A 22,222-nucleotide genomic window follows, 5' to 3' on the forward strand; every position below is an offset into this window, starting at 1 on the left:
AACGTTTACAGTTTAGCAAATTTTCCAATATCACTGACGGACACCGACTTTAACAACTCCAAACTAGTGGTGGGCGGATCGATCCCAACGTTGGTATTGATATTGATCAATACCAGTGTAATGAGATCGATACTGTAGTTTCAGTGTCTCTCCTGTAGGCACTGCTGCGGCTGTCTGTGGAAGTGCCGCTCCAGTCACACTTGTCACAGTGCGTTGAGCTCTCAGGGCCACCGTAGTACGGTATGTCCTGCTTGGAGAGGACAACATGGCCAAAGGCATAAACAACATTTAGGTTAAGAATAGATCTTACTCAATTCTGGATCACACGTAATTTGCAGGTTTTAGATCTACTTGAAACTGTAATATAACCAACACCTTGATTGTGTTCAGTTTATGTCCCTGTTGTGTTTGCTGGGATGTTTCTTCAGACTCAACTTCTACAGAAAAAAAATCTGCAGATTGGTTTTCAACATGGTATGAGCCACATTTTAAACTCCATTTGAACTCAGTGTTGTGATAGGCTCGTAGGTTCCACAGACACCTCCTGCAGCACCAACCGGTGTCAGGAGGTGTCACTAACATCTTCCTCCCTTCCTGCACTGAAACAGTGGAGTCACGAAGCTTCAGAAGGTTAGAGGAATTAGACCTAACCGACTCTACTGAAGCTTGTTTGGATAAAAAGCTGATCCTATTAACTGACACATTGGAGATTCTTTATTTACCTCTATATTACACTATATGCTTAGTATCACATTTTTTTAGAATGCTTACTCTGGATCGGTAATACCTGTAAGTCCTCTAACAGCAGCAAACAAGCTTTATAAAGACTGATAGGTTAGATTGTCTACTGCTGAGCCATGGAAGACAAGCTGAATGATAATGATAAGCGTGTGTCTGATAACAGAAGTGAAATAAAAGGCAGTGTGTATTTACACTACAGCATGTGAGCAATCAGTGAGTGAGCTCAGGGTGAGTCAGGCAGTCTGATAGCACTACAGGAGCTGATATTATCATGTGATCAAAAATTAGAATAAGAAAACACACCAAATTTATTTGTTGTCGTTTTCCACAAACTTTTTATTAATAAAAAAGGAAGCAGTATTCAACCATAATAAAATGTGTATATGACTTCTAACTGAATTGTGGACAAGTAAAAGGGGAACTGCTGGTGAAGTCCGCTGCAGTTATCTGCTGAGGGACTCTCTGAGCTGCTCATACGTCCGTTGATCCTACACAGGAAACATAAAGCAAAGGCACAGTCACTGCATGTTTCTGGTTCTCCCACACAAACAACAGTTGAATTGCAAACGGATGTAAAGAGGGATGTGCCTCTCCCTAAAGCTCCACAGCACAGCAGCTGAGTGCTACAGGTGACGTCTCCACCCGCCTCAGCATGTCTGCCAACAGTCCACATTGCTGCTGTTTAAGCCTTATTCCTGTAACTGAAATTAGTATTGAAGAGCAACCCGCAGTTTAATGTCACTGTTTTCTGTGTGGGGACGAGTTGGACTGGTTCTCCATGCTACTTGATAGGGAGGTTATAGGGACAGTGATCTGATCGACAGTATAGCACAGAGCTGTCTATAGTGACACAGTCTAGTCTCATTTCCTGCAGCATGTGGAAAGGTGCCAGAGCAACGGACACACAATGAACCACTGCATTCCCCTGTGAGGTGTTCCGGTACAACACAACAACCACACAACTGTTCTATAAACAAGTCGATCCATGACGGTGAGTTCTGACAGGAGAATGGACTGGTGACGGAACTTCAACAGGTTTTAGGTACCAACTGAAATGTGTCCAAACATGGCTTCAAATGTCTGCACTGATTCTTCATCTTAAAGAGTTTGAGAAGTGTAAAACATCTGTGTTTGAACATTTTTGGAGACTTAGAACTTTATATTTTTTAAAGTAAGGTGAACTGGTCAGTACTGTAACTAATTGAAACAAATATCTAAAGTATCAAACTAGCATACAGACACTAGATGAGGCTCAGAGCTCTGAGTCACAACTCATATCTGCAGCTTGTTTAGTGATTCAAAACAGGAAGACATCAAATGAAAAATGAAATTAGACAGGAGGACAGTGGTGTGGATAAAGATCACAGCAATGCTTCCAAAAACAGATTTTTTGGGAGTTCAAGGTTTAAAACGTGGAACACCTAAAATACAAGTCACAGATTAGATATAAAAACTAAAACAACAAATCCAATTCTGTTGATATCTTCTCAGTGAAAGTGAAGTCAGGTTTTTAAAACAGATCTCCGACTGATCATTTTCTCACCTTTTTGGACACTGATGGTCTAACTTTCTTGAAGGCATCCTCAAAGTTCTGTTTACTGACTCTGATGTGAGCAACTGACCCAGCGGAGCATGTGTGACCTGTGTGAAACAACGGACAAAATGAAATCATCAACTATGTCAAGTCAGCGTGAAACACCATGATGCTTTCATGTCGTGTGAAAGTTTTCAGTTTCCACAATAAATGTTTTTCTATCAGGCTGTCACACAGAGGAAACTACTATTCTAAACTAAAGTGGGAGTTAAATCAAACAAGTGCATGCAGGTGCAGTGCATGCATCTTTAGTTGGGGCTGGGAGTCTGGCTACAGGAGTCTGGATGTCTTCACACTTCTACAAATTCAGACTGTGGTAAAAATATTCACAATTTGTTAGATAATTTTGTAGATGCCTGTAGTAGCTAAGTGCATTCTCCTGGGATCTTGTTTCTGGTAACCACCAAACACTACTCATTAAAACATTTATGCACATTAATGTCAGACTTGATTATATTAATATTCTCTAATTTGTTTTTTTCTTCGGGATGTATTCCTATAGACCACAGTCAACTCTGCATTCTTTGAATAAATGGAATCAACCCAACCCCCAGGTTTGTTTTGTGTTGTACACCAAAATGACTTATCTGAAAAGAAAAAGCATTAATGTATAAATCATAAACCAGTCATAACATTTTACTCCCACGTGTCAAACTGTGCCTCCAACACCAGCAGAGGTCAACAGTGAAGTGAAACCATGGGAATTCTTGCTGATCACTGCTTATAGTCCCACATGGCAGTTCAGTCCCATTTTTAAACATCAACACAGTGCAGGTATGCAGAGGTAAGAGTCAGGTTACCAGAGGAGGAAGCTGGAGGATTCTGGCCCTTGAGGTAGGCCCTCAGGGCATTAACAGATGCTTCTCTCACTAACGCAGTCAGGTCAGCCCCACTGGATCAAACACACATAAACACACATTTACACTCAGTATGGATCACACTTATGGATCAATGTCTCAATGTATCATTTTCAATGTTGGCGAGAAAACTGACACTGCAACTGGAGACAAAACATGTCCAGCACAAGTATAAATACATGCAAGTGACTGAGGACAGCTGGTGTTTCCAGCTGGGACTTACGTTAAGCAATCACAGCGCTCATCAAAGGCGATCTCTTCAAGACTGACATCCTGCTCCAGTTGAGGTTTGGTCCCCCCCTGCAACAATCATCAACATCTCTCAATTCTGACTCATTGGAGAAGGCCAGCATTCAAAGATGGTCTGAGGTGGGGTTAGCCTAGCTTAGCACAAAGACTGGATGCAAGGGGAAATAACTACCCTAGCCATTTGAAAAAAGCAATTCCTTAATACTGTACTTCCTAGTGACCCAACTTGTTGTTTAGAGTTGTTTTTCTAGTTGACTGCTGCATGACACGCTAAAGCAGCTGCTTGTGGTTGGACGTTTTGAATGTCAATCCAAACACTGGCATCAGGTTTAAGACCTGATTTATTGGGATATAAATCAGAACTATTCTCTCGTCCCCCTTTTTCTCCAGTCCCCCCAACCAGGCGAGGCATCGAGTCTGGTTCTGCTAGAGGTTTCTTCTAGTTAATGAGAGTTTCTTCTCTCCACGGTCGCCAAAGTGCTTGTTCATTGTGGGAACTGTTGGCTTTCTCTAATTTTTAAGGTCTCGACCTTACTATGTAAAGTGCCTGTTGTGGCAGATTTTCTTTCTCTCCGCTGTCAATAAAGTGTTTCCTCAATGTGGTAACTGTATTCACCTTAGTAATAGTGAGCAGGATTTCATGGCGATCTTTTGCAGGTGGCAGGCCCACATACAGAGTTTTATCTAGGCGACCTGGCCTCAGAATGGCAGGGTCAATGATATCTGGCAAGAGACAAAGCAGCAACAGTCATTTAGTGTTTAGAAGATCATTAAGTTATGGTTTTAGTTACAAATCCTTGATAGAGGTAAAAAAATTTATATAAAGATCATCTCCTTTACAACTACTAATATTAATATTATATATATATTACATTTATATGTAAAACCATCACATAACAAAACTCCTACTACAGAAAAACCTTCACTAGTATTACCAGCAAAATCTACTTGAAAAAGCGAGAGCTAAAGTATTCCACAGATATAAACCACCACTGACTGACTATATACAACATTTTATTAATACTAATGAATCAGCCTTTTACTGCTGCAGGTGGAGATAGCCTTCAAATGGCTTAAATGTAACTCTGCACCTACCTTCCTAATTGCATGACGGGGATCTATGAATATGCTAATACACCCCCGCCCCTGGCTCCCATCCCCACCCACAAGGATTGGTTACTAAAGGGATAGTTCACCCAGAAATTAAAATTCACTCATTATCTACTCATTACTATGCCTGGTTGAAATATCCCTTTAAGAAGCTGATCTCTGAGTTCAGTGCATGTCCGAAGAACCCTGGAAGCTTGACCCTCAGAGAGGTTCAGCTTTCAGTGGGTCTCTGGTAACCCAGAGGGCTTTAAGTTGGACTGACGGTGGATCTGTACCTGGTCTGTTTGTAGCAGCCATGATGAAGACCTGTCGTCGAGTCTCTAAGCCGTCCATCTCTGTAAGCAGCTGGTTGACCACCCGCACACTGGCTCCTGACTACACACACGCACACATACACAGAGAGTATATCATAAGCTATACTTAATGGTAAATGGACTGTATTATTTGTATAGCTCTTATATCTTAACTACCACTTTACAAATGCCACATTCAGGTCACATTCATCCATTCACACTCACATTCATTGTGCTATACATACAGTGATTCACTAACACAGCACAGTTCAACATGCTAACAGGATGTCGTGCACAGTAAATTATATCAAATAGAATGAGTGAATACTTGGTACTTGTTGAAATTTTAAGAAAAATACTTATGATCTATACTTTTAGAAACTCTATGCTGCTGTGGTGTATACAATTGCAAATTTTGAAAACTTACTATGAATGAAACATTGAATAATTAAATAAATACAAATATAATATAAATGAACTCGGGACCGGATGCGGCCGCGGGGGAGGGTGGACGAGGACCGGGCAAAACGGCTCCGTGTTGCGTGCATTTTGCGCACCGCGAGAAAAAACACTTCACTTCCTGTGTCCGTCACGCAACATCGAACCACGGCCACTAATCGTGCATTACGCTCCACGCCATCAAGTGCAGACCACATGGTGAACATTATATGTAAATTGATTAAAGTTGTAAAACAAGGTTTACTTCCTGTTTCCAGTAGGTGACCAACGACCAACACCTAAACAAATACATACTCAAATTTTTAAAGACATTTGACTGTACACTAAAAATACTGTTAGTATGTACACACTGCTGATGCATGACGCACATTGTTCTGTTAGGAAGTCCATCCTTCTCACCTCATGGCCTGAGCGACGAGGACACAGAGCATCGATCTCGTCAAAAAAGATGACGCATGGAGCAGAGTTGCGTCCTCTCTGGAAGACCTGTCTGACAGCTCGTTCACTCTCTCCAACATACTGCAAAAAACACAGGGCCATGAGTTAGTGCAAACAACTGATTCAGAACAGCCACCTGTTACTCACAGAGTGCTGTGGACAACAGGGCAGACTTGTTTTTACAATATTTTGTGAAAGTGTGTGATGAGAACAATGAAAACAGCTTGTGGTGTATGAAAAAAGGAAGTGTATGGAAGGGACTGCAGAAATACCAGCTACTAGCAAAGTGATGCGACAAGGGCAGGACAATTCAATGCACAGACAGTCTCTTATACACCATGTTCCTGCAGCTCACTGACTCACCATATTGAGCAGTTCTGGTCCCTTGACAGAGATGAAGTTGAGGCCTGACTCATTGGCCACTGCCTGTCAGGAGACAACACAGTGAGACAAAAGAGGAGCCACAGAGCCACTGTTATGAAAATACTTGAGCTGCACACAGCCACTGCTGTGGTTCAAATAAGAAATAGCTCACGATTAATTAATAGCTAATAATTCCCCCTAAAATCATGATATGTCATTTTTACATTTCTGTTTGTGTACAAATACAAAAAAAACAAAGATTCATCAGGTTTAGAAGGGAGCGTTAGAGGTGATGGTAGGTGTAGTTTTGGTGGACAGAGCCAGACTAGCTGTTCCCTACTGTTTTGAATATAAATAAGTATATTTCCCTAAATGCAAAATTGTGCATTTGATAACACAGTACAACATACAAACTGGCTCTGTATGATAAATACTTGACTGTGTTTGATGAACTTGCAGGTGCAGGAAGCTTGAATAATTGAAATCCTATTCTCAGCTCCCAGAAAAGCTTCTCTTGTCCTAGTTAATCTAATTTCAGAGCCACTGCTCAGACTGATTGCGAGATGCTTGATAGACACAGGAGGCAGCTCTCCGTAGAATTACAAAAAACTAACTCCAAAAGTACCAACATACTAAATTCATTTAGGAACCATTTTCAATCCTGTGAAAATGTTTAGTAAGTTGACCAGTCATATAAGAGAGATTTTAGATGCCATTAGAACTGTTCAAAAAGCAGTGTCAACCTTGGCAAGCAGTGTTTTTCCACATCCTGGAGGTCCAGCCAGCAAAACTCCAGATGGAGCACTCAGACCCAGCGCTTTGAATTGTTCCGGAGAACGCACAGGAGCCTGCAAGATGCACACGGTGAATATCATCACAGTCAGTACATACCAATGGTAAATATCAAACAGCGTGTGCAGAAAACCTGTTGGAACAATCTATGAATAGACTAACAATGTCTATCAACCAAAAACGTGTTACTGATCCTGAATTACAGGGGGACCCCAAATTTGACCGGGAAGCCTCAATGATCCCAGCTCATACATGATCAAAACATTGATCGTCTGTTCACACCTGACATTAAATGTCCTGAGTGCGTCTCCTGTGACCACTCGTGATCGAATCTCACTTCCCTGCTGGATATGTGAATAATCATTTACATCATGTGTTAGCAAAGACCAAATGTTGTTTTTACCCAGTCTGAGTTTACACATGAGTCACTGTGTTTGTGAGAGAGATAGTAGGATCTGAAGGGGCTGAAAGAAACATTGTGCTGTGAACATTTAGGGTTTGACTATAAAAATAAAAATCATTATTTGGTGGACACTGAGATACAATTGTTGCTAGTATTTTATATATGTGGCCCAGGAAGCATTTGCATTCACACAGCAAAAGGAATGTGGCCACATGCACATGTACTTAGAGCTCTCCACTTGTGGTCAGATCTCTCAGGACGGATGTTGATACCAGGTGTGAATAGGGTCGAGGTCATGGATGTTAAATGTGAAGAAGCCTGCTGTTTACCAGTATGGCCATGGTGAGCTCCTCTCTGATATCCTGCAGGGCCCCCACATTCTCCCAGGTGACGTCAGGCACAGTGGCGAAGCCCTCCCTCTTGGCTGAGGGCTGGATACTGGACAAGGAGGCCTGGAAGTCTGACATAAGAATGGACAGGCTGTCCAGCTCTTCCTCTGACAGTGTGTCAGTGGACTTCAGCAGCTGTAGGAGGTGACACAGCTCCCCCTGCTGAACCAGCGCACAATGCACACATGGAAACAGAAAATAAAAGTAATTTAAAGGCCACCAAAATTTCAATCACAGTTACTAATGAGAATAAAACACAGGAGGGCAAAATACTTATATCATGTATTATAAATCACAGTAAATACTGCTCAGCATTAACAACAGTCCATCAATGAATCAACCATAAGATCGCAGAAGGCAGTGACAGTGCTCCAGAGATTTTTCAGCCTTCTAAGAGGTCTAAAGTGTGGTCATGTCCGAAAGGAAATCTTTCTCTCTATCTCTTTCTCTCTGTGTGTATGTGTGTGTGTATATCAGTACCTGCTGCACATTTCTGCACGTTTACAACACTGTGATGATACTGATTTCTTATGTCACCATCATCGTGATATGACATTTTCACACCGTTTCCTACTGAGAAGGGAGTTTTAGGCGTGTTGCTGAAGCTCCTCGTACCTGCAGCTGACTCTGTCCTGACTCTTCCTGAGATACTGGCTTCATGTCTGTTGTCTGTTGCTCCCCGACCTCTCCGTCTGTCACAACAGCCTCAGTCTGAACTTTGTTTGTTAACAGCTCTGTAGTAGAGATTTGTCTCTCGCTCTGACGCCACCCTCTCGTTTCCAGCAGAGCCCTGTTTACAGCAGTCATGGCAGCTTCGCGGCACAGAGCCATGAGGTCAGCCCCCACATAGCCTGGGGTGAGGTGGGCTAGCTGCTGGTAGTCAAAGTCCTCCGGCAGCTTCAGCTTTCGACACAAAGTCTTCAAGATCCTGACAAAGTACAATGCATGCTGTATAAACACAACAAATCCCACCAATTTTCACAGGTCCCTCTGTTGTTTTCAAAGACGGAACAATCTACTTGAATATTTGAAATATGCAGCTGTTTATATTTATAATTGAATAAAATCAACATCTTTTCCACTGTCAGTTATACTGTCCAATGAAAAATGGATAATAAAAACTGTTATCAAATTTTCTAAATGTGCCTTAACAGGTCTTAACAATCTCTTCAAGGTGCAACATCCTCTGTCCTTAGCCATCAACTAGAGTGAGAGAAAAAAACTCAAATGCAGAAACCTCAGGGAGATTTGCAAGTGAGGGATTCGTCTCTCATGTCTTTGTCAACGAGAATTTTAAAACCTGTTCCTTGCCAAATGGTCATCACTCTCCCATCTCTTGCTGGTCAAACTACTGCTGTGCCTGTTATAATAATGCCCGTTTGGATTGGGCTGTTTTCTTGGCCTGTGGTAATGCCTACTTACCACAGGAATTACTCCATGTCATCATGGAGTTTACCTCAAACAGGTCTACAATTTACAGACACTTTTTATCAGAGCTGTTTATAAACAGTCTATGGTGCAGAGTGAAGTTAGAAAACTTTGTGTTTATCCTACCTGGTTCATCTGCAGTGAAAATGTTATAGTTAATGTTGTTCATTAAATGAAGCTGGGTTTTCTTTACCATTGTTCATGTGTGTGGTTTATATACAAGTTTGAATGATTACTGAACTTAATGCTAATAACAGCGGTTATGTATTGACAGCAATCGACAATCTTCAGACCTAACTTCACAACTTTTCAAAGTAAAAGCTCTTTAATTCAGCTTGATATGAAGAATACAGCAAAAAAACAAACACTGTGCTTTTACTTTCTAGACAATTTGCTAAAGAGGAAGTGATTCAATAAATGATGTTGCCATGACGGAGATCAGCTCCTGCCACACCCATGAATGTTTGTGTCAGTCTGATATGAAATAAATACAATAAAAAAATATAATTGGCCACCGCTGTAGTTTATTGTTGAACTCTGTCCGCAGAGTGGCTGTTATGCCCCACTGACTGTGCTGGTTGCCTGTTTATTACATTTTTATCAATATTATATGTATTGTTTGTCCAAATTATACAGTCAACTTCCTTATATCGGCTTCACACCATTGCTAGTGGCCCAGTGAAGTTTTTCGAGATATGCGTTTACAGATAGACAGACATTTGTGGAATTAAGGAGTAGATTAGTTGGTAGATAAAAAATGACACTCCCAAAGTTTCTGTATCATTTTTAGTGTACTCGCTTTACATTCCCAAATCTATCTTTAAGTCCCTTGATTCTACTCATTCATATATTTGGTAAGTATATATTCAGGTGAGGATTCACCTGAATGTTACAATTGTACTACTTGCCCTTAGGAATATGCAGTCCACCACATACCTAGTCCAAAGAAACGCATTGTGCACTTGATTCCAAAAAAAACATGCTGACAACTAGTTAGCATTAACACTGAGGTGGATAATATTTGTACAAAATGTAAACATAATCCTGCTTCATATGTTCTGGTCAGGCCCCTCCCTAGCTGATTTTTGGAAAATAATATATCGATTAATTACCACAAGGGCATTATTTACCATTATAATGCCTTTCTCTGTGATAATGTATGGCTTACCTGAGACGAGCTGCTTCATCCGGGATGCCCATGCAGATCTCTCTATCAAAGCGTCCAGCTCTGCGTAGGGCAGGGTCCAGGGAGTCTGGCCTGTTGGTGGCGCCGATGACCAGGATCTGAGCTGTCACGGTCAGACTATTCAAGTCTGCCAGAACACAAGCAACAGTAACATGTCGCATCCTCAATCATTTCATTAGTGGTATCAGATTTGGCCTCAGTGACAGTGAGACTGTAAGTGGAATGACAGTATATCTGATTCTGTGTTACAGTACAACTACGATCTGCACTTTAGAAACACCGTTAGATGGTGTTGCAGAGTTGTTAAGACAACGCCATATTAGCATGTTTTGCACAGATTTGATATATTTCTGTTCGCATTCGCAATGTGTGAAGCGCACTTTTTCATCACTTACAGTTGATGAGATAAAGAAAATGAATGTGAGAGAACATTTTACAGAGTCAATAATTAAAGTCCCAAGGGGAAACTTTATCACACAAGTTCAATATGTTAAACTAATTTCATGTAAAGGTTATTCAAAATGTCCAAAAGTAGATTTAGACCAACTGGCAACCTATGTTCAGCTACGATCCAGATAAGAAGGAATCTAAGAATTAAAATTTGTTCATGAAATATTCAAACATTAGAGGAAGAATAATAATAGACCTTTAATCCACTTTAAAAACTAAAAGTGTTGCTGTTTGGTCCATCAATATGACCTCTGCTGATAGTCAATGTCCCCTCGCAGTTACTAATATAGTTAACATAGTTACTAGTTAGTAATATTACCAATAAGTGGCAATATCAGAGACACTTCCTCATGTCACTGTGACGGCAGTGTAGCATACCGTCCATGCAGGTTAGCAGCTGAGCTACAATCCTCCTCTCCATGTCTTTAGAGGCCACCTCTCTCTTAGGGGTGATGGAGTCTATCTCATCTATGAACAGGATACATGGAGCAGAGCTCTGCAAGGGAGAAGAGAGCCAATGATGTTCAGAGGGTAAGAGATGGTCCACATGATTTATCAAATCAGTTCTACTGAATCAGCATTTCCAGTCCCTGTGCTGGCTACACCTCCTCTAGTCACTACTGTTTTGTTGAGACCTCTAGAATGATGAGTAGATAAAGAGCACTACTGACCACAGCCAAGTCAAACAGCTCTCGGAGTTTCTGTTCAGATTCTCCAGACACTCCAGACACCAGCTCCGGAGCAGACACCTTTAACATGGGCAGCTGCAGCTCCTGAAAAACACAATCACATCACGTCATCGAACAAGCACACAAAATACACACAAGCTTTTCTGATACCCTTCTTACTGTGGTGTAATGGTAATAAACATGAAACAAACACCAAATCTCAGTTAATATGCAACACATCTCCCCACTCATCCTCCTCTTTGGCTCAGTATTATGAGGTTAGCATTTCATTCGACATGATTCAAACTGTGCTCTTCATCCTACAAATACAGCACGACACTGATGGATGATGACGTTTGATGGCCAATCAGAGATAATGATTGTGATCATGGCGGCAGCTGATCGTTGATCCTAATGGTGGATCGTGAATCCTGATCATTGATAGTTGTGGTGGTTAATGATCGTGGTGGCTGCTTGTTAAATGACGGCTACCGGAGGTCGCAATGTTAGCTGAAGTAGCGATGCTACCGTGCACCCGGCACGTACCCTTTGGGATAGCTTGGTGCAGTGTGTACTGTGTGTGCTTGCAAACGTGAATGCGGCTCCATAGGGGGATCTCAGAGGACGTTTAGGCTAAAAACAGTGTAAATGACGCCGTTTTGAGTTGAATTTGAATGTCGGGGCTTATGGACACTTGGATGACACCACAGGAGCAGTATGGATGCAGTTTATCTTTTTTGTGTTTTGTTTTTTACATTTGAAAAAGTGGTCACCATTTACTTCAATTGTATCGGATTTGGCTGCAACACTCTTTATCCCAAAAACTCCAAAAGTGTTTTGTGCACTCAAACACTTCAACCATCCCTCCATCGGCAGAGTGGTGTGTGGATATTGAGTGAATTTTCATTTTTGGCTGAACTATCCATTTAAGGGTGGCTGTGGCTCACGGGTTAGAGCAGTCGTACTCTAACCAGAAGGCCAGTAGTTCAATCCCAGTCTTCCCTAGTCTGCAGGCCGAAGTGTCCTTGCTATACAAATACAGACCATTTACCATTTAATCCCTATAAGACAAATTGTGATTTGTGAATATGGGCTACACAAATACAAAAAAGTGTTGATTGATATTGTAATATTTTTGAGGTGTTGAGCTACACAAGGCATTTATTGCACTTCTGTCTGTCCTGGGAAGGGGGATCCCTCAAATGTGGATCTCTCTGAGGTTTCCACATTTTTTTCCCCTGTTAAAAGGATTTTTGGTAGATTTCCTTCTGCTTGTTGAATGTTAAGGACAGAGGATGTTGCACATTGTTAAGCCCGATGAGACAATTCGTGATTTGTGAAAATGGGCTATACAAATAAAATTGCATTGATTGATTGATTGATTGATAGAAATAACCAACCAACTCTAAGTAACAAAGAATCAGTCAATTATGTGTTATCACAGGTTCATGTCCACTCATTGTGTTGCTGAATAAAGCTGCACTGAGGAACAGTACTTACACCAGCCACAGCCTGGGCCAGCAATGTCTTTCCACAGCCAGGAGGTCCATGGAGGAGGAAGCCCCTAGGAGGAACCATTCCCAGATGTTGGTACACCTCTGGGTGACGCATGTGGATCATCAGCTTACACACCTCCTGCAGTAATGTCAAATAATAAAGTGAAAATTACAAGTGCATAACACATGCAAAAACACTTCTGAATTCAATTGAATTGAATCATACAATTCCTCAAGGCACTTTACAAAAGATGCTTAAAGACACGCACTGAACTGCAAAAAAACTAAACTGAGAAAACAAATATCTCCTGGTGAAAAAGCAGTGACACACACATAGAAGACACCAACTCTTGACCTCATGAATTTGACTGTCTAATAAACTTTGTCATATTTCTAGAGATGAGAGCTGCTCTATCCAAAGTGGGATGAATGCTGTCTCTCATAATAAGACCAGGTTTCCCCCAAAAATGTCAAATTATCTATCTCAATTATTGTTATTCCAATTATCTACGAACATTGTTTTCAAGACACCACCTCGACAGCCAGCAGTGAAAGTATAACATGAGGCTCTACATGTCATCACTGGTCAGATCAGGCAGGGGCCCAGAGAAAACTACAGTCAGACACTCTCTTTGTACAAGAACACACTGATTAATGCTTTAAAAATGATTGATTAAAGCCACATTATGCAGTATTAAAAAACCTCTGCCTTTTACCACAGAAGAAAACTTGCTACAGCTACAAAAGCAGGAAGATTAAAGGCTACTAACCGTTAATGTGTCTTCATTACCTCCTACGTCCTCAAACTTCAGAGTCGGATACTGCAGCTCTGGTAACTTGGATTTAGCTGGGAAAAATCATCAGAAAAACAAAAATTACTACCCTGTGGTTATAAGACTAGTGCAGTTTCAGTCTAGATAAAAAAAATATCCCAGACTCATGAGATAACCGTGACCTTTACTTGTGTCCTTCAACCACCAAAATCCACAGAGTTCAACTTTGAGTCAACATGACAGTTGGTCGAAATTTGAAGAAATTCTCTCAAGGCATTGTTGAGATATTGTGTTCACAAGAATCGGACGTACAGGCGGATGAAAAAAAAAATGATGTTACAGACAAAGTCATCTGACGTGAATTGAGAACCACCTGAATAAGAACATACTTCTTTATGACGAAACCATCGAAGACACCCTTTGAATCAGCAGTCCTTCTCTGTGGTCTTTCCATTCAAATATCAGTTAAAGGGCCCATATTTTACACCATTCTGGGATTTCATTTGAGGTATTGGTCCCCCTAAGATGATATATCAGTGGTTTAAAGTCGAAAAAAAAACTGCTGCAATGTGAATTTCCATGTCCTCTCTTCTGCCTCTCTGGAGCTGCAGACAGAACAGGCTGTTTTTTCGCCTGCCTCTTGAGCCCCTCCTCTGATTGGCTGACTGCACTTTGAGTGACACGCGTCCATGCCTATCACCGGTCTCATTCTGCAGTTTGACGATCTCTCTGGTGAACACAGCTGAAAGTCACTGGACTGGTACCGGCTGGGTGGGGCTGAGAGTCATATGGGGAGGAAGTACGAAACGAGACGTTTCGATAACATATTTCTTAGAATGGACTGAGTGAAAAAGTCTGAGGAGTGACTGTTTTCATACTTTGAGGGTCCCTACTGACCCCCTTCAAGTCATTACGGATAGTAAAAGCCCAGAAAATGTATTTTACACAATACTTTAAGATTCAGTTTTATTGTGGTGTTTAATACTATGTTAAGAATATTTTATAGTTAGACTAAACAACTTGACAATGACGTACCTTTTTTGGTCAAGGTGTGAGGCTCGGCTATTTCAGTTGAGCTCTTTGTCCTTTTTTTAGACTTCCTGTGAGATTTCTCAGGCTCCAGCATGGACACGTCTGTCTGCTGGTGACAAAAGCACAGAGTAGTTGATACATGATTTGAGCCATTCCAGATAAACATACACTGAAATGTCACCACAGGGCCATATTATCATGTGTTCACCCTAACCTATTCTCACTCATTTGGTATATTGTGGAATAAAACTACACATTTTAGAAAGGCAGTATTCCAATCAATCCTGATTTATTGTAAAATAGCCCCCTGCTCAGAACAGTTTGTCTGCTCTTAGATTTACTGTTTTTCTATAAATGTCCTGTGCATCGCTTTAAGTTCTCCTCCTCAACGTCAGACTGTGTATGTGCACTCGCCAAACGTCTGGCACAAATAACCAATCAGTACTTTCTATTTGTGGGATCTCTGCAGACAATGATACCAGGGAGGAATTACTGTCTTTGTAAACTGTACATGGTTGTACAACTGTAAATATCATCATCAGTACCACCTGACATCAGATGTCTCCTTAAAGAAGCAGTTATCTCATTAGAGAGTTTACTTTGATATATTTGCTCAAAACCTTTGTTTGGACCTCGAAGGTTGTTGTCAAATTTGTAATTGTTCGTATTCCTGGTTTAAACAATTACAACCTATGAATGTCACAGTTTGTGTGTTCCCACACATCTTTCGATATTTAAACATGAAAATGGAATTTACATAAATAAATGGTAATTGATTTAATTTAGAACGGAACTTCTACGATAAGTTAGTCATTGAAAGAGAAGTGGCAGCTATTCTGATAAAAGATTCATTTCTAATTAATAACTTTTTGGGTAAAATTGTCAAACATTCGGTGGTTCCAACTTCTCCTGTGTGAGACTTTTTTCCAGTACAATGCTGCAGCAGTCCATTTCAGCTGTTCCTGGTCGCCCCACCCCTCGTCTCAACCCAACCAGTTGAGGCAAATGCGAGTCTGGTGCTGACAATCTGTTTAGAATTAATCTGAAGGTAGTCTAACAGTAAGACTTGTTAATATATACATTATGCGCTGCATCTGTAATGGCTCTGGATGTCATGGGCAGTATTCCATTTTCTGAGATTTCTTCCCATGCAAAATAACAACTTGCATTGTTTGCATCCACATGTTCAAGCAAGACATTCAAGATGATAAAATCGAAGAAACAGCACCAAAGTTTCTTTGTGACATTACCAAGAGCTGATAACAAGAACATTAACAGTTAACACCTACTGAGTTAGTACTGTCAGAATATCCTGCATATAAGTACACAGACTTTCTCTCTTTGGGTACATACATTTGTTGCTGTATTTGTTGGCTCCTCATCACACAGGTCAATGAGAATGTTGCTTTTCTCGGGGCCCCTCCCTTTATCAATGAACCAGCCTCCTGTGGAGACCACAGTGCCTGCACTGGGAGGGGGGGTGGCTGTGCTGACATCACTGCTTGGAGCAGGCTGATCTCTCCTGGGTGAGCAGGTAATGGAGTCAGGGTTTCCCTTCCGATACAGAGATGTAACAGAGCTGTTCATGTGGTTGATGGGCTATGGACAGCAAAAAGCAGCAGCATGGAACGGTTAGAGCTCATTGTCAAAAGGTCCTGTGCCAATACCAGTCCAACAATTGGGAAATGTGCTTGTTGGCCATGTATCCCTGAGTCAGACTAATGGATATGAACGTTATCTCAGTGCATGGATAGGTCCAAGATGTGTTAAGCCTGAGTAACAAAAACTAGAAAGAGAAGTTAACTGCAATTCTACCTCTACCTACTTTATTTTAAATAAGTACTCGCCAAATTCTAGAGTGTTCTAATTGCCAAACTGCTATTTTATTTAATTTACATTAAATTAAATTAAGCAGCATAATTAATTTGAAATTCGTTTGTGAAAGTTCTGGCAATTCTGTCTGATTTACAGACAGAATCATACTTCCCATCAGTTTAATCATTGCGTGTATTCAAACATAAATCCAGAACCACATGCAGATTTCATTTCTGTAAATCTCTCATTTAACGGTCTTTGCAGGGTTGGTGGAGCTGAGGCCCTGCTCACACCTGACATCTGAGGGATCCAATCACAAATTTGCTCTAAGTACAGGTGTGAACACACCCAACAAATGTTGAGAATACATTTGAGATTGGATCAATCAGATCACATTCAGAGGTTCACATTATTTCTTACAGTGTTTTCCTGAATATGTTCAGTGTCAGACGACTCCGCTGAGCTGCTGCTGCTGCTGCCTTCACTGTGAACACACACACATTTGTACAGCATTAGTTGTGTATTTAAAGAGACAGAACCAGCACAGGAGAAAGGAGGACTGGTTAAACACCTGAGTTCAAGGACATGAGCTGCTTTCAAACCTGCACTGAACTCTGGAGAATCTCCTGACATTCTCCAGAGGGGCTAAATGTGAGAACGCAAAGGTCCGAGAGAGAGGCTCCGGACTTTCGCCGCAGTTCTTCTGCCAGCCCCCTGGTAAAACTCTGCAGAATGTCAGAGTGAGACGATGTGACAATTCAGATGAAGATCCATCGGAGGATTCACTGCGAGTGAGTGTGTTGATGACACGTCTAACAAGCGACAGACGCTAAAATTAAAAAAACACCCAAAAAGAATACAAATATACCTCAGGAAGTTACTAATGAAGATGTCAACAGAGCTTTGGCAACGCCAGTGTCAATGTGCTGTAAACAAAAACATGTGATCTCCGCAGAGGAATTAGCACATGCTGTGTCTTCCTGCTGCACCTGAACGATCCAGAGATCTCTCTATTGCTATGAACATGTCTGAGCAGAGAATCTCTTGCTTTGTTGTTCATGTGTGAAAGGCAAACTCCAGAGAAAATCCGGACTCAAGTGTGTGGACATTCTCTTGTTCATGCCTGAGTTCATGCCTGAAAACAGCTATAGTTTTGCTAGTAAGCAGGGAGTGCTTTACCCATTGTCGTCGCGGTTGTGCTTGGCTCTCTTAGCCAAGTGCTTGCTCTCCAGATAATTCAGCCTAGATTCCTTCATGATAGCTTCATACACTAGGAGAGATAGATGGAAAAGACAGATCGGATCACACTACATTATCCAAAAGAAGAGTTTGATCATAAAACAGGAAGGGACTGGTCTATACAGAGAGCAGCAGAGACCATGTGTCTCATTATTTGTTTTCTTTGTGTAACAGAATATTTCTTCAATGTTGACATAAGGTATTATCTCTTGTAATCACATGATGAATATTTTATTATGATTAAAAAACTAAGACCTGCCCTCCTATTCTTTCCACTGTGAACTTACAGTTTAAAATAATCATTTCTGGAGCCTCTTACCTTTCTCTACTTGAATCCTGAAAGCTGTCTTGTTTCTTCTGCCATACTCCATTCTACAATAAAGACACCATAGTATCATTAGCACCAAAATTACATTCACATCATTACAAACTAACTGAATTCACAAGAGAGGTGTACAGTGGTGACTTTATTCTTGTTTTGGGGTCTGTAGTTTGTGAGGCTTAAATATTGTTATATACTGAGGGGGGTTTTGCCCGATGCATGTCAACGGTGGTAGAAGTGTTGGTGCTGATTTAATGGATCCTTTCCTAGACTAGAAAAATGGTTAGTGTCAAACAGATAAAAGGTTAGTTTTGATGTGTTCTGCAGAACTTGCCTGTGTAACTTCTGAAGTTCGAGGGCCATGGCTGAAAGGTCCACATATTCACGGTTGCTGGATGCCATATACTGAAAACACAAAGCATCATAAACTGGGTCAAGATGACAGACTGATATCAAATATTCAGACTAAGGCTAGCACCTTGTAAAGTGGGTGCCCCACAGAAGGAGGAGGCTTGAGCCCTCCTGCAGCTGCCGCAGGTTTGGTTCCAACCTAGCCCTTTTCTGCATGTCTCCCCCACTTCAGGCTTACACTGACTTATTAATAGACAAAAATGAAAAGATTCAGACTCAGTCTCTGGTCACTCTGATCATCATCAAAGACCATTTTATTGTGTTTTGGGTCTGCATCAGTAATTCCTGTGTTTTTCCTTCTCATTTTTTTTAGTTCATTTGCATGTGACTTCTTCAAAATAAAGTGCCAGATGCATCTTAGCACACATTCGTACCAGTTAATGTAAGAGGTTTAATATTGTTGAAAAGGAAGATTGATCTGTGAATTCTTCCTGTTGATGCATCGATGTGCTGTAGAGTCTGATGACAGAGCTTCTCCATTCAGACAGCACTGTGATGAAAACTCACCTTGGAAGACAAATAATTGCTTGGTCTTGTTATCCTTTATACAATTGCATTAAATGATAAATGAAAGTTATTTTTATTGCCTTTTGAGTAAAGAACAGTTTTCGATGTGCTCTAAACTGATGATCAGGTGTGTGTGTGTGTGTGTGTGTGTCTAAGAATACTACTTATCTGCTTTTACTAAACTCAGATAACGTAAACATTTCTATCTATATTCAACATAGAGCTGTAGGATAGTGAAGAGATCAACTTTACCTGCTCCACTCTCTGTCTGAGCCGACTGTCCGACCCGCCACCACCTCTGTTCTTCATGTCTGTGCTTCTCTCAGTCTGCAGGACACACATTCACAACACATCATGAGTTCTACTTTAAAGTACTGCTTCACAAAACTGCTGCTGGCTCCATCTGCAAACAGTTTAATTGCAGACTAGTGAATGATCACTCTCACATACAACTGCACAACAGCCCAATGCAGAGAATAAAATGATACCCTTAATTATATTAACTCACAATCAGCAAGTCTGATATGAGACTCCTTCATCAACACGGTCATTAATACAGTTTTAGTATCAATTGTAGTAAAAACATAAAAAAAAACTACAAAACAACCAATCAGGAGAGCGCAGCCAGTCCTCACAGATTGTTAAAACTGGAATTTCTTTTCATAAAAGCAAAATGAACTATGGAATCCTGTGATTTGAAATGTAAAGCATGTTGCAAATCACATTCACAGAAAGAGACAGAGAGACACACACACACACACACACACACACACAAAAAGACAAAGGGTGAGACAGAGAAACACACACAGAGAGACACACACACACACAGAGAGACACAGACAGAGGTTGAGACCGAGACAGACAGACACACACAAACACACAGAGAGGGTGAGACCGAGACAGACACACACACACACACAGAGGGTGAGACCGAGACAGACACACATAGACAGAGGGTGAGTCAGAGAGAGAGAGAGACACACACACACATAGGGTGAGAGAGAGAGAGAGAGTCACACACACACACACACACACACACACACACACACACACACACACACACACACACACACACACACACACACACACACACACACACACACACAGAGGGGGGTGCTGAGAGAGTGGGTGCTTACCTCAACACCACCATCACCTGGATCCACAACTTCTGTGTTTAACTCTCTGAAAACACTTCAGTCTCCGACAACGTGACTGCAAACACACACACACCGCTTAACCCGGAAAAGAAACGTAGTGTATCCGGTGTAGGATTTTCAAATTAAAACACGGGCAGCGGCCGTGGACCTCTTAGACTGCTACCAGCATGCATCACGTCAACGCAGAGGCGGCGAACACACGATTCATCCATGACGTCCCGTGTCAGCCACACATCCACACCTACGATCTTTGAGCCCTAATTAATTATGATATTATTTCAGACCAACCACCAAAACACTGACAAAAAGGAGTGGATTTAAAGAGACTATAATGATCGTGAAAAAAAGATATTGATTTTGTATTTCATGGGAAAAGTTGGCCTTTTGTTAATGGCAGTCTATGGAGCCAGAGCTGTCTTGGAGGCAGCCCCTGCCAGCCCTCCCTTTACTATTGTCCTTCACCTCCATGGAAAAGGTAATGAGGTCAAGAAAAGATGTGGAGGAAAACTCACTGTTAGTGCATTTAAGGAGAATAATCTGCTGGAAGAAAATTCATGTGAACACCCTTCTAAGAGCAACAGTTTTATTAGACCTAACTAAACCGTTGGTACATATTCAAAGATATGGGAAAGACAAAGAGAATGAAAAAAAGAATGTGTCATGGATCCATTAGAATATTAGAATTAAAAAACAGTCCATCTCTTCTAGTGGATGTAGAATTTTCACAATAGTAAAATCATAATAATAAATTCAAACTCATTACTCTCAATACGTCAAAATGTCTGATTGAATTGTTTGTCTAGTTTTTCTTCTTATATAGTTCTGAACAATCTCTCCAAACATTGTGGTGTACATACAGAGATAAAACAAATCAGTTCAACCAGTTCACAGAGGGTGCAATAATATTACATATTAATTCTAACGCTCTCTACCGTCTTGTTGATGCATATATTTGTTTGATGTAAAATGTAAACTTTATCATTGGAACAAAATGTTTCCCCAGTAAGCCAAATTGTCTGCTTGTTAATTTCTCCAGTAAAGAATCTACCTGTAAAAAAAATCGGACCTGTAGCTTGTATGTGATTCTCAATGTATTTATTTGAGCATTTATTGTCAGTGAAAGTCTACTTTAAGAAATATACCAGTATGAAAAGAGCTAATTGAACCCATTGTTCCTTCACCTCTACCAAGCTGCAGCACACCTGCTGAAAACCTTACATCCTGCCCAGCCCCAGGTAGTTATACTGAGCCCCTCAACCTATAGGCCACACCTGAACTAATAAGAGTCCTGAATTGGACCTCATTTGTTTGCTACAGCATGTGAAGATGTATTATTGGAGTCTGAGTATGCATTTGCCATTCCCATGCTCCAGGCTGTAAACAGAGATTCACATAATATCTCTGGGGCAGAGAAAAAGCACACTTCGCCACCTCTATATGTGATAATCAACAGGGCCCCTGGCAGGTCTACGGTTCCACCAATTTGTAGAGCAGACTCGGTGAACACCTTCTCTGCTGACCCTGTGGTAACATGACTGGCTGGCGATGACCTCCTGCTCGTAGTATTTATCTCCCAGAGCCGAGTCCAGCCCAACCAGAAATCTGTAGAATTTCTCCACTCTGACCTGCTAGCTTGCTCATTTCTGCTGTGTACATCTCCACACTTGCACCTGGAGCATGGAGATAGACAGAGAGGCTGCTCTGGAACGTTCCAGAAAATGTCGTGTGATCTTTTGAAGAATAGTCAGCCTGGTAGGCTATCCCACAAGTGAAAAGCAGCCTTGGTTAGTGAATTCCTTGCCACTTCATAATCACAGTCACCTTTGTTACCTCCCACCAAAGCCTTCGCAGCTACTTTTTCTAATTTTGCAGGCCAACTTCTCTAATAACTGAGAGGAGCCTTACAGACTACACTTACCTTATGTTGGGCATTTAAGCACGAAGAATTCCTTCAGTTGCGCCTTAAGGTAAGGGTTTATTCTGAATCACTCATCGTAGTCCAATAGAACACGTTATGTTTGTTAGATTACTTTTTTAATGTATTTATGCA

At 41.1% G+C, this 22,222-nt stretch overlaps 1 protein-coding gene across 3 annotated transcripts; it reads right to left on the bottom strand.

The window, feature by feature from the left end:
* Window positions 1–1,048: 1,048 nt before the first annotated feature.
* On the bottom strand, window positions 1,049–20,286 carry nvl (nuclear VCP like). Of its 3 annotated transcripts, none has more exons than XM_035173454.1 (24): window positions 20,152–20,286; window positions 19,268–19,342; window positions 18,432–18,502; window positions 18,095–18,147; window positions 17,716–17,806; window positions 16,957–17,020; window positions 16,075–16,320; window positions 14,725–14,827; window positions 13,687–13,763; window positions 12,921–13,055; window positions 11,424–11,525; window positions 11,131–11,248; window positions 10,285–10,429; window positions 8,304–8,616; window positions 7,629–7,850; window positions 6,848–6,952; window positions 6,105–6,167; window positions 5,703–5,822; window positions 4,827–4,926; window positions 4,058–4,164; window positions 3,416–3,492; window positions 3,136–3,227; window positions 2,285–2,382; window positions 1,049–1,229 (listed from the first exon to the last, which is right to left on the bottom strand). In XM_035173454.1, the coding sequence occupies exons 2-24, from the start codon at window positions 19,322–19,324 to the stop codon at window positions 1,185–1,187; spliced, it is 2,604 nt and encodes an 867-aa protein (XP_035029345.1). In that variant the 5' UTR covers window positions 19,325–19,342; window positions 20,152–20,286; the 3' UTR covers window positions 1,049–1,184. The 3 variants fall into 3 exon arrangements, with proteins under 3 accessions (XP_035029345.1, XP_035029346.1, XP_035029344.1); XM_035173455.1 differs by having other exon boundaries at window positions 7,629–7,847; window positions 14,725–14,830; XM_035173453.1 differs by having other exon boundaries at window positions 14,725–14,830.
* Window positions 20,287–22,222: the final 1,936 nt, after the last annotated feature.

Source organism: Hippoglossus stenolepis, chromosome 12, assembly GCF_022539355.2.
Source record: "Hippoglossus stenolepis isolate QCI-W04-F060 chromosome 12, HSTE1.2, whole genome shotgun sequence".
Lineage (NCBI taxonomy): Eukaryota > Metazoa > Chordata > Actinopteri > Pleuronectiformes > Pleuronectidae > Hippoglossus > Hippoglossus stenolepis.